We start from the raw sequence: 10,078 nt of genomic DNA on the forward strand, positions 1-10,078 counted from the left end.
GTTGAACTACATTCAAAAGCGTGTTCCATTGCATACAAGCTAATTACTTGGCGCGTGTGGGTAAGATGATAATTTTGAAGATGATGTTTTAAAGAGAATCCTCCTGCATAACCAAGGAGACACACGTACAAGATTATCACCAGTGCTTAGTTGGTAGAGCATCAACAGCTACCTAATTCTGATAGTGGGTTCGTTATATCTGTTTTGTATGTACTGTAGTACTGATCGAATGAGAACACGATGCATTATACAAATAATATTATGTCAATGTCATTTACTATTAATTCCACCGACGATAACCGTGTACGTGTCTTCTCTGATTTTAGCAGAAGGATATTTTTTCCAGAAAACTTCATCTTCAAATTTATCGTTTTTCCCACACACGCGCCAATCACTCGTGACAAAACACAATTTATATTAAATCAAATAGCACTGAGTTGGTTATTATTTTTAAAGCAAGAGGATTCTATCAAAAATTTACTACTGAAATTTATACAAACTGATCATTGGGCATCACAACGCTTTCGTCATGGTTTCTTTGACCCTTCAGCGGTGCTCATGATGAGGCCTTGAGAAATATACATGGTCGAATATGATAAACGAAATCGAAAATCGCTCTTAAATATCATTTGGTTTAAAATGATATTTATTCGAAGGCCTTATAATATATTTGACATTATACCGTATATATATCAACTTAACAAGTTGACAAAGTGCATAGTCGGAGGGTCTGAGGCTCGATCCCGTCGCGAACCAATATGTTTTGGTGTAAATATGATTTAATAGACACTACAATTATTATATTTATATTCATGTAATGTATCTATTTACATAAAACTTGCATCATAGGCCTGTATATGCCTTCCTCTCGTTTTAGCTATAGCCAGTAAGACGATGACGATGATGTACACTAATACTATGACTTCACAAACTAGAATATTGGCATTTGATATCATTCATCAACCTGTCAAGATTGCTTGATGGATCGTCTTTAAATGTTTTCAATCTGTCACAGGCCTACATTTGAAGTATTGCCATTATCGGTTACACGTCGGTCACGTGATCAACCTTAGGCCTATTTTAACGTGATCGATGATGCCAATACGAAAGAAATACTAATTGTTTCTAATCGTTGAGTGAGATTCAGACGCTGGTAGATGAAGGTCAGTAACGAGTGATACAATGGTCATTATCCACGTATCGCGCTCTATAACCACGCATAACGCGTTACAATAGGCAATCCCGACACTTATAAATGGTTTACATTTTCAAGAGTATACTAATGGACAACTGCTCGTTCAAACAAATATTAATTAAAATTAAATCTGCCTTCACACGATCAATTTATACCAAATAGTATGTAAACATATTTCGCGCGAAAGCATGTGAAAATTGACTCTCTGCACCTCAAGATAAGATAGGCCTACATGAGCACATTTCTACGCGTTAATGTTTGTCACAGGCTATTGACGAAACCCCGCGTTAAATAGGCCTATTACAAAATCAGGAAAACATAAAAAATTAAGCTTAAAACTTTGCGTAAAATAACAAAAAAAAAAGATCCACCAAAATATTTCCTTACTGAGTTACATTCCTTTCACACACAATTTCTCAAATTATAGACAAATGCATAAGCGAATATTGGAACTGTATTTTATACGTCTGTTAAAATTGGCGGGAAAAATACTTTTATTCTAATATTTTTAAAGTTACCGATTTGTCTTACTCAAAATTAAAAAAAAAATAAAAAAACAACTTAGCAATACAAACAATAGGATTTTATTTTAAAATATTTGAACAATCGAGAACGCTCAGCAATTGAACTATGACAGAATGACGAGCTAATTTCATTTTCGGTAAATCACCTAAACGAATAAACGTGAGAGACTAATTGGAACTCTGAAAATTGTTTGTGTCATTCCTACAATATGATTAAATTTGCTGTGTGATTTTCTGTGCAGTCTATTACTAATTTCTTGTACTTTGTCTGTATTCTTAATCACACAACACTTGGCTACTAACAATTGCATTTTTTTTCTCCCAATTAATGCTTATAATAGTTTTATTTACATGATCGCCCGTGACACACGCAAAATCCGGCAAAGCTTCTCCACAACAACCAAACCTTCAATGTCTGTCCTTTCTTATAATAATGTGTAAAGAATTACTTGTCATTGGTACATTCGACTTTTCAAATATAACGACATTAGTCGTGTTTATTTACCAGTCATCTTTATTATTGATTTATAAAATTAAAATATCTTATTATTCTCCTTCGACTATCGAAACGAATAATAGATCGCTATTATTTTAAGTCATTACACAGATGAACTAGACATTATAATAACAAAAATTTCATCAACCATAATTAAATTTAGGATCACAAATCTACGACTTCTTCCTGTTAATACAATAATTTCCGTAATGTTTCCGTTCGCTGCAGGATCTTCACGAATCAGGTGGAAGTCGCGCCGGGTGCCTAGTGCTAAGTGGGTATATACTGATCTTGCACATGTGAACCAGTGCCTACCGATTCCTAATACCAAATCTTCTAATTACCAGAGTCGGGAGCCTTGTTCTCGGGATGACAGTACGACATACTGTACATATGATCTGCTTTGGTAAGTAACGGATGATGCGTTGTAGAGCTCAAGGCTAACTGTGCATGATTGTAGATGTTATCTCGCCTACTTGACGTTGGTGACGCCGTCCCGAATAGGTTATCACAGGATGAGGCACCTTGTAACGTAATATATCATTACAAGTTTATTACATTACAACTTTATTGCAAAAAGTGATTAACATTGCTGATATTTAGGTCAATGTGTATTTAAATATTATATTGATATGGATATATCATCTTTAAAAGAAACGGAGTAAATACCTTACACCACATGGGTCACTGCACTACGGAGACCTATGCTGGCACTAAGTATATTTCTCATGACAGGGCGGTGCTCCTGAAAATTTTGAAAATTATTGTCAAAGATGATCAGTATCGTTATAATGATAACTACATTCCTAACGATGATGGAGATCGAAATCAAGACTACAACATGATAATCAAATCATTATCATCATCATCATCATCATCATCATCATCATCTTTATCAACATCACTATCGTGCAACAACATCACTATCGTACATCGTTTTCTCAAGGTAATTTAATAAGTATATCGCCACACTCCAAAGCTGATTGCCATTAATGTATTACCTTGTGAATGCTGATTATGAATAATCACCAGCTAAAGTCAATACATAATTATTATAGATATTGTTTTTGGCATATCCTATATATAACGAAGCAGACCCGCAGGCGCCAGATGTTGCCTTGTCTAGCTAGATAGTCTCAGATGTACGTTCGTTGATCATCATACTTGTACATTCATTGATTGTTCCGTAATGCCCCTAGCAAAATTATTACTTTTTCTATTGGACATCATAATACAGTGTATACATTCATGAATATGATGACGTCCGACCACAACTGATCAATACGCAACTTTATAGGGTATAGTACTGTACCGTACTGCATTTCGCGCATCCTGATACCATGACGCGCAAATTTCGCGGGATGATACTGTCCACGTTATCGCGCACACTCAATAGATTCTTAATCTCGGACCCCACTATCAACTTTTATGTAACAAAAATGTGATTTGCCCATATTTTAATGTAATTATGATCATCATGCCAACATATGGGCACATCACACAAATTGATCACATAAAATTGATAGTGTGTACGGAGCTTTAGGCTACGAAATCAACGGGAGTGTAGCAACTCCACATCTTCTAATTAATTGAAATCATGCATAGGTCCGTAGCTGGTGCGCCGTGCCAATTATCATAGATAGGCCCCTATGACGTCTGGACATAAATATTAAAGTTATCTAGCAGTCGATTTCGTCACAGCAGTTTCTACTCAACATAGCCTATATAGTTTCATTTGATCTTTTTTCATCATTAGGGTAATTTCTACAATGGTATTATGTTCAACTTATTTACAAGGACAACTTTCTCTGAATATAAGATATTTACACTTATTAATAATTTTTGTCCGTAAAGAATGTTTGTTAACCTCTCTAAACTAACTGAGCGCTCTGACCTTATTGCTGACGTCATTCCAACATGCCAGACCCAGCGGCCCCGGGGCTAATGTGTGTTGACGTGTCATGAGTTTAGAGTCAGTACTGAGATGATAAGAAAGTAATATTTTGTCTTGAAACCAATAGACGACTTGATGGGTGATATGTGAGGGCCATTGGATTTCCAGCTGTCCACACACCCTCACATTTCTCCGTTCGGCACAATAAATAATGTTTGTAAATACAAGAAATTTGTATGGTAATCAATGGTTGGATTATCCCAGTAGCTATTTAGGTATAGATTGATTAATGCAAATGCAGACAAGATACCGTACGTTACAGAATCAAATAATTGTGAAATGGATATCATGGTTTTTGTTTGAATAATTATTTCTTGTCAATATTATTTAATAAAATCTGAAGTGTTGATGGCATTTTACCTCTACTGTTGGTTTATTGTTTTTGTATTTTTATCTTATATTTATTTTATGTTTGAATAATTTATATTAATAATAATAATAATAATAATAATTATTATTATTATTATTATTATTATTATTATTATTAATATTATTATTATTGAGCTAGGCCGAATTGTGAATTTCGATAAGACAAGGAACATGTCTATACTTGCGATTATCCCTTGCCATTAAATTGGACTTTAAAAAATGTCATTCTCTCTTTCTGATCTTGATTAACTAGGTCTGACTATTATAAATTATGCTACACGTCTTCATTAAAACAACTCATTTAATTTAAGCCTGGTTTCAACTGCTCGCCGATAGTATGTAGGCCACAACCGGTGGCCATCCATAGATACCGTCAATCGAACGCATATATTATTTCGAAATACAACATAAAGCTAAATTAGGTTGTTGGAATATTCCTGAAAAAAATCACTCTATTACTCCGTGAGAGATTAATTTCTCCGTCTCTAAATAGCTTATATTTATAACATCTTGCAATGAAATGTCTACTTAGTTCCTATATCGCAGGAAACATCTTTTCTGGGTAAGAATGAACCAATACGTGGCGGAGAACCGGGACTGTGTAAACACTGTGTTAGATCAGGCTGGTTTTCTGTAACCTCTAAAATCTGATTGCTCGATTTATTGATTGATTATTAATTTATTATTATTGATTGATGCATCAATTGTATTTATACAGTTTTAAATGTATTTTAATCTTTACGTGGTTTAAATGCACAGTATGTAGGCCTCAAATGTCTTCACTCTAATTTAAAGTTTTAATGTATATTTTAGTCAGATTCGATTAGTTTAAGGACACGGCCTTGCTGAAAATCAATTAAAAAAATTTCTGTTGAGTCAAGTTTAACCGTGAAAAAAATAATAAACTATTATTATTATTATTATTATTATTATTATTATTATTATTATTATTATTATTATTATTATTATTATTATTGATTTGATTGGTTGGTTCATTTATCGATTGACTGATTTGTTTGATTTTCAAATTGATTTTGCTTGCTACATATCATTGATTGTATGATTGATGAAATAATTCATATTGATTTACAGACTGATTAATTTATTGGTATGGAAGTTATTACATTTTCTCAGACCTAACGTACATGTGCTTCAAAGATTTTAAAAATGGGTAAAGTGTGGACTGTTTTGGTCTTCATTGTTGTCCTTCTAATATGGATGACGCCACAAGCCGATGCAAAGAAATTCAAGAATAAGGATAAAGGTATGTATTTCGTCGTTTTGAAACAAAAATGTGAGGCCTAATAAAAGAAATCTTATTTTGATTTTCCCAGTCATTGTTGTTGTTATTGAAGTTATCATTATCACTTTATACCCAATGCAATTTTTGATTACTTCTTTGGTTATCTCAATTTTATAGGTGAAAGAAAATTAAAATCAGAAATAAATATTATTTGTAAGAAACATGTAAAAATGTGCGGTAATAGGCCTATATTGAAACTATTTTCTTTTTGTTTTTACAATTATAAACTTTTCATTTGAAGTGTTATTATTTAGAAACAAGGAATGGTAATGTGATAAATAAATAAATAAATAAATAAATAAATAAATAAATAAATAAATAAATAAATAAATAAATAAGAAAGCAAGCCAGCTAGCTAGCTAGCAAGCTAGCAAACACACAAACAAACACACAAACAAACAAATAAAATAAAAAATTCACATAAAAAATATTCACATAAAAATACATTAAAAAAAAACAAATATTTAAAGTAAATAATATATTAAATTTATATTTATAATTGTAGCCTCGTGTGCTTATCAAGGAATAATGTTTGTGCATAAACAAAGTTTTATTTCACCGGGGGATCCGTGCCGGCGGTGTACCTGTAAAGTAAGCATCGATTTATATTTAGTAATCTAGTGGTATTTTATTTGAGCAAGAAAAATCATCTCAGGACACCTTATTTGATTTATTTACTGTAATTAATTTGTAAATAGTCAGTGTCACGTGACAGGAATGCTAGCTATCTGATTTATTTTCAGCCATTAATTTTCAAATAATCAGTTTGGCAGTCATATATACATCGAAGAACTTATGAAAGAGATCGAATTGCGTCGATAAAATGTAGAAATGAAGGATCGATTATGTTACCAGTAATCAAGATAAAACATCAATATGTCTTTCTATCCATTCATTTATTCCTACATTCACTTACTGTTCATTTCATTTTGTTACAATGCACTCCGTAGAATGGAGATTTGAAATGCAAACGGCAACCCTGTCCAGTTTTAGACTGTGAAGTATATGTCAAAGAAGAAGGTGAATGCTGCCAGAAATGTACAGGTAGAAACTATTTTGTTTTCTAAAAGGTCCACTGATTAATCTCAGATAAGAAAGTATAATACATACTCCAAGTATTGAAATACACGCTGTCGTGTTTAAATTCAATATTTCGACATTAATTATGTCATCATCAGGAATGGATCTTCCTTATGATATGAATAACAACGATGCTTGCTGCCCTCTACGCTCAATTATAAATTTCGAGTTACCCCACGTTCAAATGAACAAGTGTATAATATTTGGGGAGTGTAAGGAAAATGTATTATTGTTGTTATCTTTTTTGGTGGTGATGGTGTTTATGTTATTATTTAGGCCTATTATAATTATTTAGTAGGCCTATATTTTTATTATTATTAATATTATTATTATTATTATAACTGTCATTTTTATTAAACTATTTTCATATCATTTCCTAATTTGTTTTCAGAAAAAGTAATTAATCGGAATATAAATGAGTCAACATCATCAGGAAAAAAATCGATAACCATTATGGTGACGCTTCCGCCTCCCCCAATGATTCCCCCTCCCCCACCATCATTACGTAAACAAATGCAAGATCTTGGTATCAATTATTCCATTACAACGGAGCTTCCGCCAGCGCTACAAGAGCACACCGTTAATATCAAGATTACGCAACATGACAAATCAAATGATAGTGGCATCATCCACATACCTCCCCCTCCCATCATTCCACCACCTCCTCCTCCATCAATTGCATCACTTTCAGACGCCCATGACGTTATTAATAATCCACAAGCAACAGAATCGACCGGACGTCAAGTAACCAAGGTAAATGCTCCTTTTGTGCCTGTCTCGTAATATAAATTTATAAAGGAACAAAATACTGAAATAACAACATAAATTAATAGACTGACTGTTTTCAATCGAATAGAATGCCATAAATGAAGAATGTAGAGTTATCCAGAATTTACCAGAATGTGTTGGCCCTGTAGGACCTAAGGGAGAAAGAGGAAAGAATGGGCGGCCTGGACCATCGGGATCTCCAGGAAAGGAGGTAAATGTGAGAGTCGGAAGGTGACAGTGCGACGTGCGGGGGTTTGTTTGGTTTGTCATTCTGTTGTGTTGTTGCCGTTCTGGGTCTATTGCCTAACAATCGTATTATAATCTTCATTTCATTCACTATGCAGAGAACAAGGAAGTCTAATTTTGTAAAGAGCTTTCACATGTTCCATTTAGTATTTCAATTTATATATATATTTTTTAAATATTTATTTCATTTTAATTTCATGGAATCTGCGAAGTAAAATTTGTACTTGTTTATAGGTGAACGATTTTTTTGTTTCAAAATTTTAGGGACCAAAGGGAAGTACTGGTGAGAAGGTAAGATTAAAGTTAGTAGAATTTAGAAAAATAAAACAATGTTGCATGTGTACTGTTCGCCAGGATGTGAGCAGGGGAGGGTTTAGGGAGGTGCACAGGGGTACGTGCCCACGGTTTTACCACTGTCGTATTTTATTTTTTAATAGAAAGAAAATACAAAATGGGATACAAATTCTAAATTACAATATTTCGTAGCAGATACTGATCATGAATCATCATTCATCTAGACATCGTTTAAAAAATTATGCATCCGATCCTGGTGAACCGGCCGGCTTCCAGTGAATTTTAAAATATAACTATATAGAAATAATGGTTTTAACCGCACCGGTAACTATTTATTAACTCATACTTCTTTAAAGGGTATACCAGGACAACCAGGTAAAAAAGGTGAAGTCGGACCGCGTGGCAGAAAGGGGAGCGCTGGCGAGAAAGGTGAAACAGTAAGTTACGGTATATTTATGATGTTAAACATTTATATTTACTTTATTACTAGTACCGTACTGCAAGCATTAATGGTTAGACGGTTATCATGTCTTATTATTAGTGTTAGTCGGTAGGATTAAATGTAATCTTTGATATCGTTACAGGGCCGTCCAGGGAAAACAGGTGCGACAGGAAAACCAGGGACTTCTGGAGTAGACGGAATCCCGGTAAATACAATTACGTCATTAGTATGATTAGATAATACTAATGCTCGTTTTACAGTGTTTTTCAAATGAAATACGTGTATTATGGGAAAATAAGCCTACTGCTATTACGTAATATCGCATAATTAATATGATTACATAATTATAACGATAAAGTGAATATTATATATGCAAATTGTATAGGGCTTACCTGGAATCCAAGGCGCTGAAGGTCCCATCGGTCCGAAGGGGTCCCAAGGGTTACGAGGTCGACGCGGGAGAAGGGTATGTACTTTTAGACTACCTGTATACAAACAAAATATCAATGAGAATGGCTGGCTAACGATGAATGGATTTTTCATTAAATATAGTAAATTTCATTTTAATTTTCAGTATTTCTGATGTTTTGATTTCGTTCATATTTGGTGTCTTGTTATTAAAATAGAATTTGTCTTTTATTTCAGGGTAAGCTAGGGAAGCCTGGACATATTGGCCCATCTGGAATTAAGGGCATCAGGGGTAATGATGGTCTCCCTGGACCAGTCGGACCAAATGGGTTTGGTAAGTAAACTTTGAAGTGTTGCAAGCGCTTTTAATACGTCATACATCAATTTGCGTTTTATATTTATCTTATATCTTGAACAGACGGACTCGATGGCCGAAAAGGTGATAGAGGCCTGATGGGAATTCCCGGAGCACCTGGTCTACCAGGGAGGCCAGGACCATCAGGTCCTAAGGGCATCAATGGGCAAAAAGGTGAAAAAGGCGACACTGTAATGCACGGGGTACGTAAACAGTAGGTTTGGGCCTATTTGGCAAACTTAACTCCACTACCGTAAATTACATTGTAAGGATAGTCAGGCAAACGAAAGTGGATTTTGACAGCTTATCTAGATAAGCCTATATCATGGTGGAGAAACACAACCGATAGGAAAAATGAAAACATCATTATTCTTGATATATGATTTCGATAAAAACACTGGGCTACCAAATGGTTCTCAAATATGCAATTTACCTCTCCTGTAAGATATAATGGATCTACAGAGCCTTAATTGGATCTTGGAAAAAAATCCTTCTTTTAAGCCTAATATTCCTTCGCTCACATCACGAACTAACACAATTAAATTCAATTGTGTTAGTTCGTGAAATCAAAAAAGCGCGTCAAAATACGCGCTGTTGTCGTTAAGGACTTTTTGTGTGGTAAAGAATACAAAATTGCTTGACAA

The 10,078-nt window shown here is 34.0% G+C and overlaps 2 protein-coding genes and 1 long non-coding RNA gene across 3 annotated transcripts in view; 1 reads left to right on the top strand and 2 right to left on the bottom strand.

The window, feature by feature from the left end:
* Window positions 1-1,756: 1,756 nt before the first annotated feature.
* The window catches only part of LOC117105115, a 30,980-nt gene continuing 22,658 nt past the window's right edge, over window positions 1,757-10,078 (bottom strand). The window contains exons 7-8 of the mRNA XM_033246164.1: window positions 2,885-2,960; window positions 1,757-2,739 (exon numbers count right to left, since the gene is read on the bottom strand). Of these exons, the coding sequence (XP_033102055.1) occupies window positions 2,929-2,960 (32 nt within the window). The 3' untranslated portion in view covers window positions 1,757-2,739; window positions 2,885-2,928. The remainder of the gene's footprint in view (window positions 2,740-2,884; window positions 2,961-10,078) is intronic.
* Window positions 2,483-10,078, top strand: part of LOC117105117 (collagen alpha-1(I) chain-like) — an 11,663-nt gene continuing 4,067 nt past the window's right edge. The window contains exons 1-12 of the mRNA XM_033246168.1: window positions 2,483-2,621; window positions 5,631-5,802; window positions 6,347-6,432; window positions 6,792-6,885; window positions 7,313-7,674; window positions 7,778-7,900; window positions 8,200-8,226; window positions 8,586-8,666; window positions 8,814-8,876; window positions 9,057-9,137; window positions 9,317-9,413; window positions 9,498-9,637. Coding sequence (XP_033102059.1) covers window positions 5,706-5,802; window positions 6,347-6,432; window positions 6,792-6,885; window positions 7,313-7,674; window positions 7,778-7,900; window positions 8,200-8,226; window positions 8,586-8,666; window positions 8,814-8,876; window positions 9,057-9,137; window positions 9,317-9,413; window positions 9,498-9,637 — 1,251 coding nt within the window. The 5' untranslated portion in view covers window positions 2,483-2,621; window positions 5,631-5,705. The remainder of the gene's footprint in view (window positions 2,622-5,630; window positions 5,803-6,346; window positions 6,433-6,791; window positions 6,886-7,312; window positions 7,675-7,777; window positions 7,901-8,199; window positions 8,227-8,585; window positions 8,667-8,813; window positions 8,877-9,056; window positions 9,138-9,316; window positions 9,414-9,497; window positions 9,638-10,078) is intronic.
* The window catches only part of LOC117105119, a 3,755-nt gene continuing 1,334 nt past the window's right edge, over window positions 7,658-10,078 (bottom strand). Inside the window, exons 2-3 of the long non-coding RNA XR_004444860.1 lie at window positions 9,064-9,156; window positions 7,658-7,693 (exon numbers count right to left, since the gene is read on the bottom strand). This is a non-coding gene — a long non-coding RNA (uncharacterized LOC117105119). The remainder of the gene's footprint in view (window positions 7,694-9,063; window positions 9,157-10,078) is intronic.

Source organism: Anneissia japonica, unplaced genomic scaffold (assembly GCF_011630105.1).
Source record: "Anneissia japonica isolate Jap-2015-1 unplaced genomic scaffold, ASM1163010v1 scaffold287834_len5846547_cov211, whole genome shotgun sequence".
NCBI lineage: Eukaryota > Metazoa > Echinodermata > Crinoidea > Comatulida > Comatulidae > Anneissia > Anneissia japonica.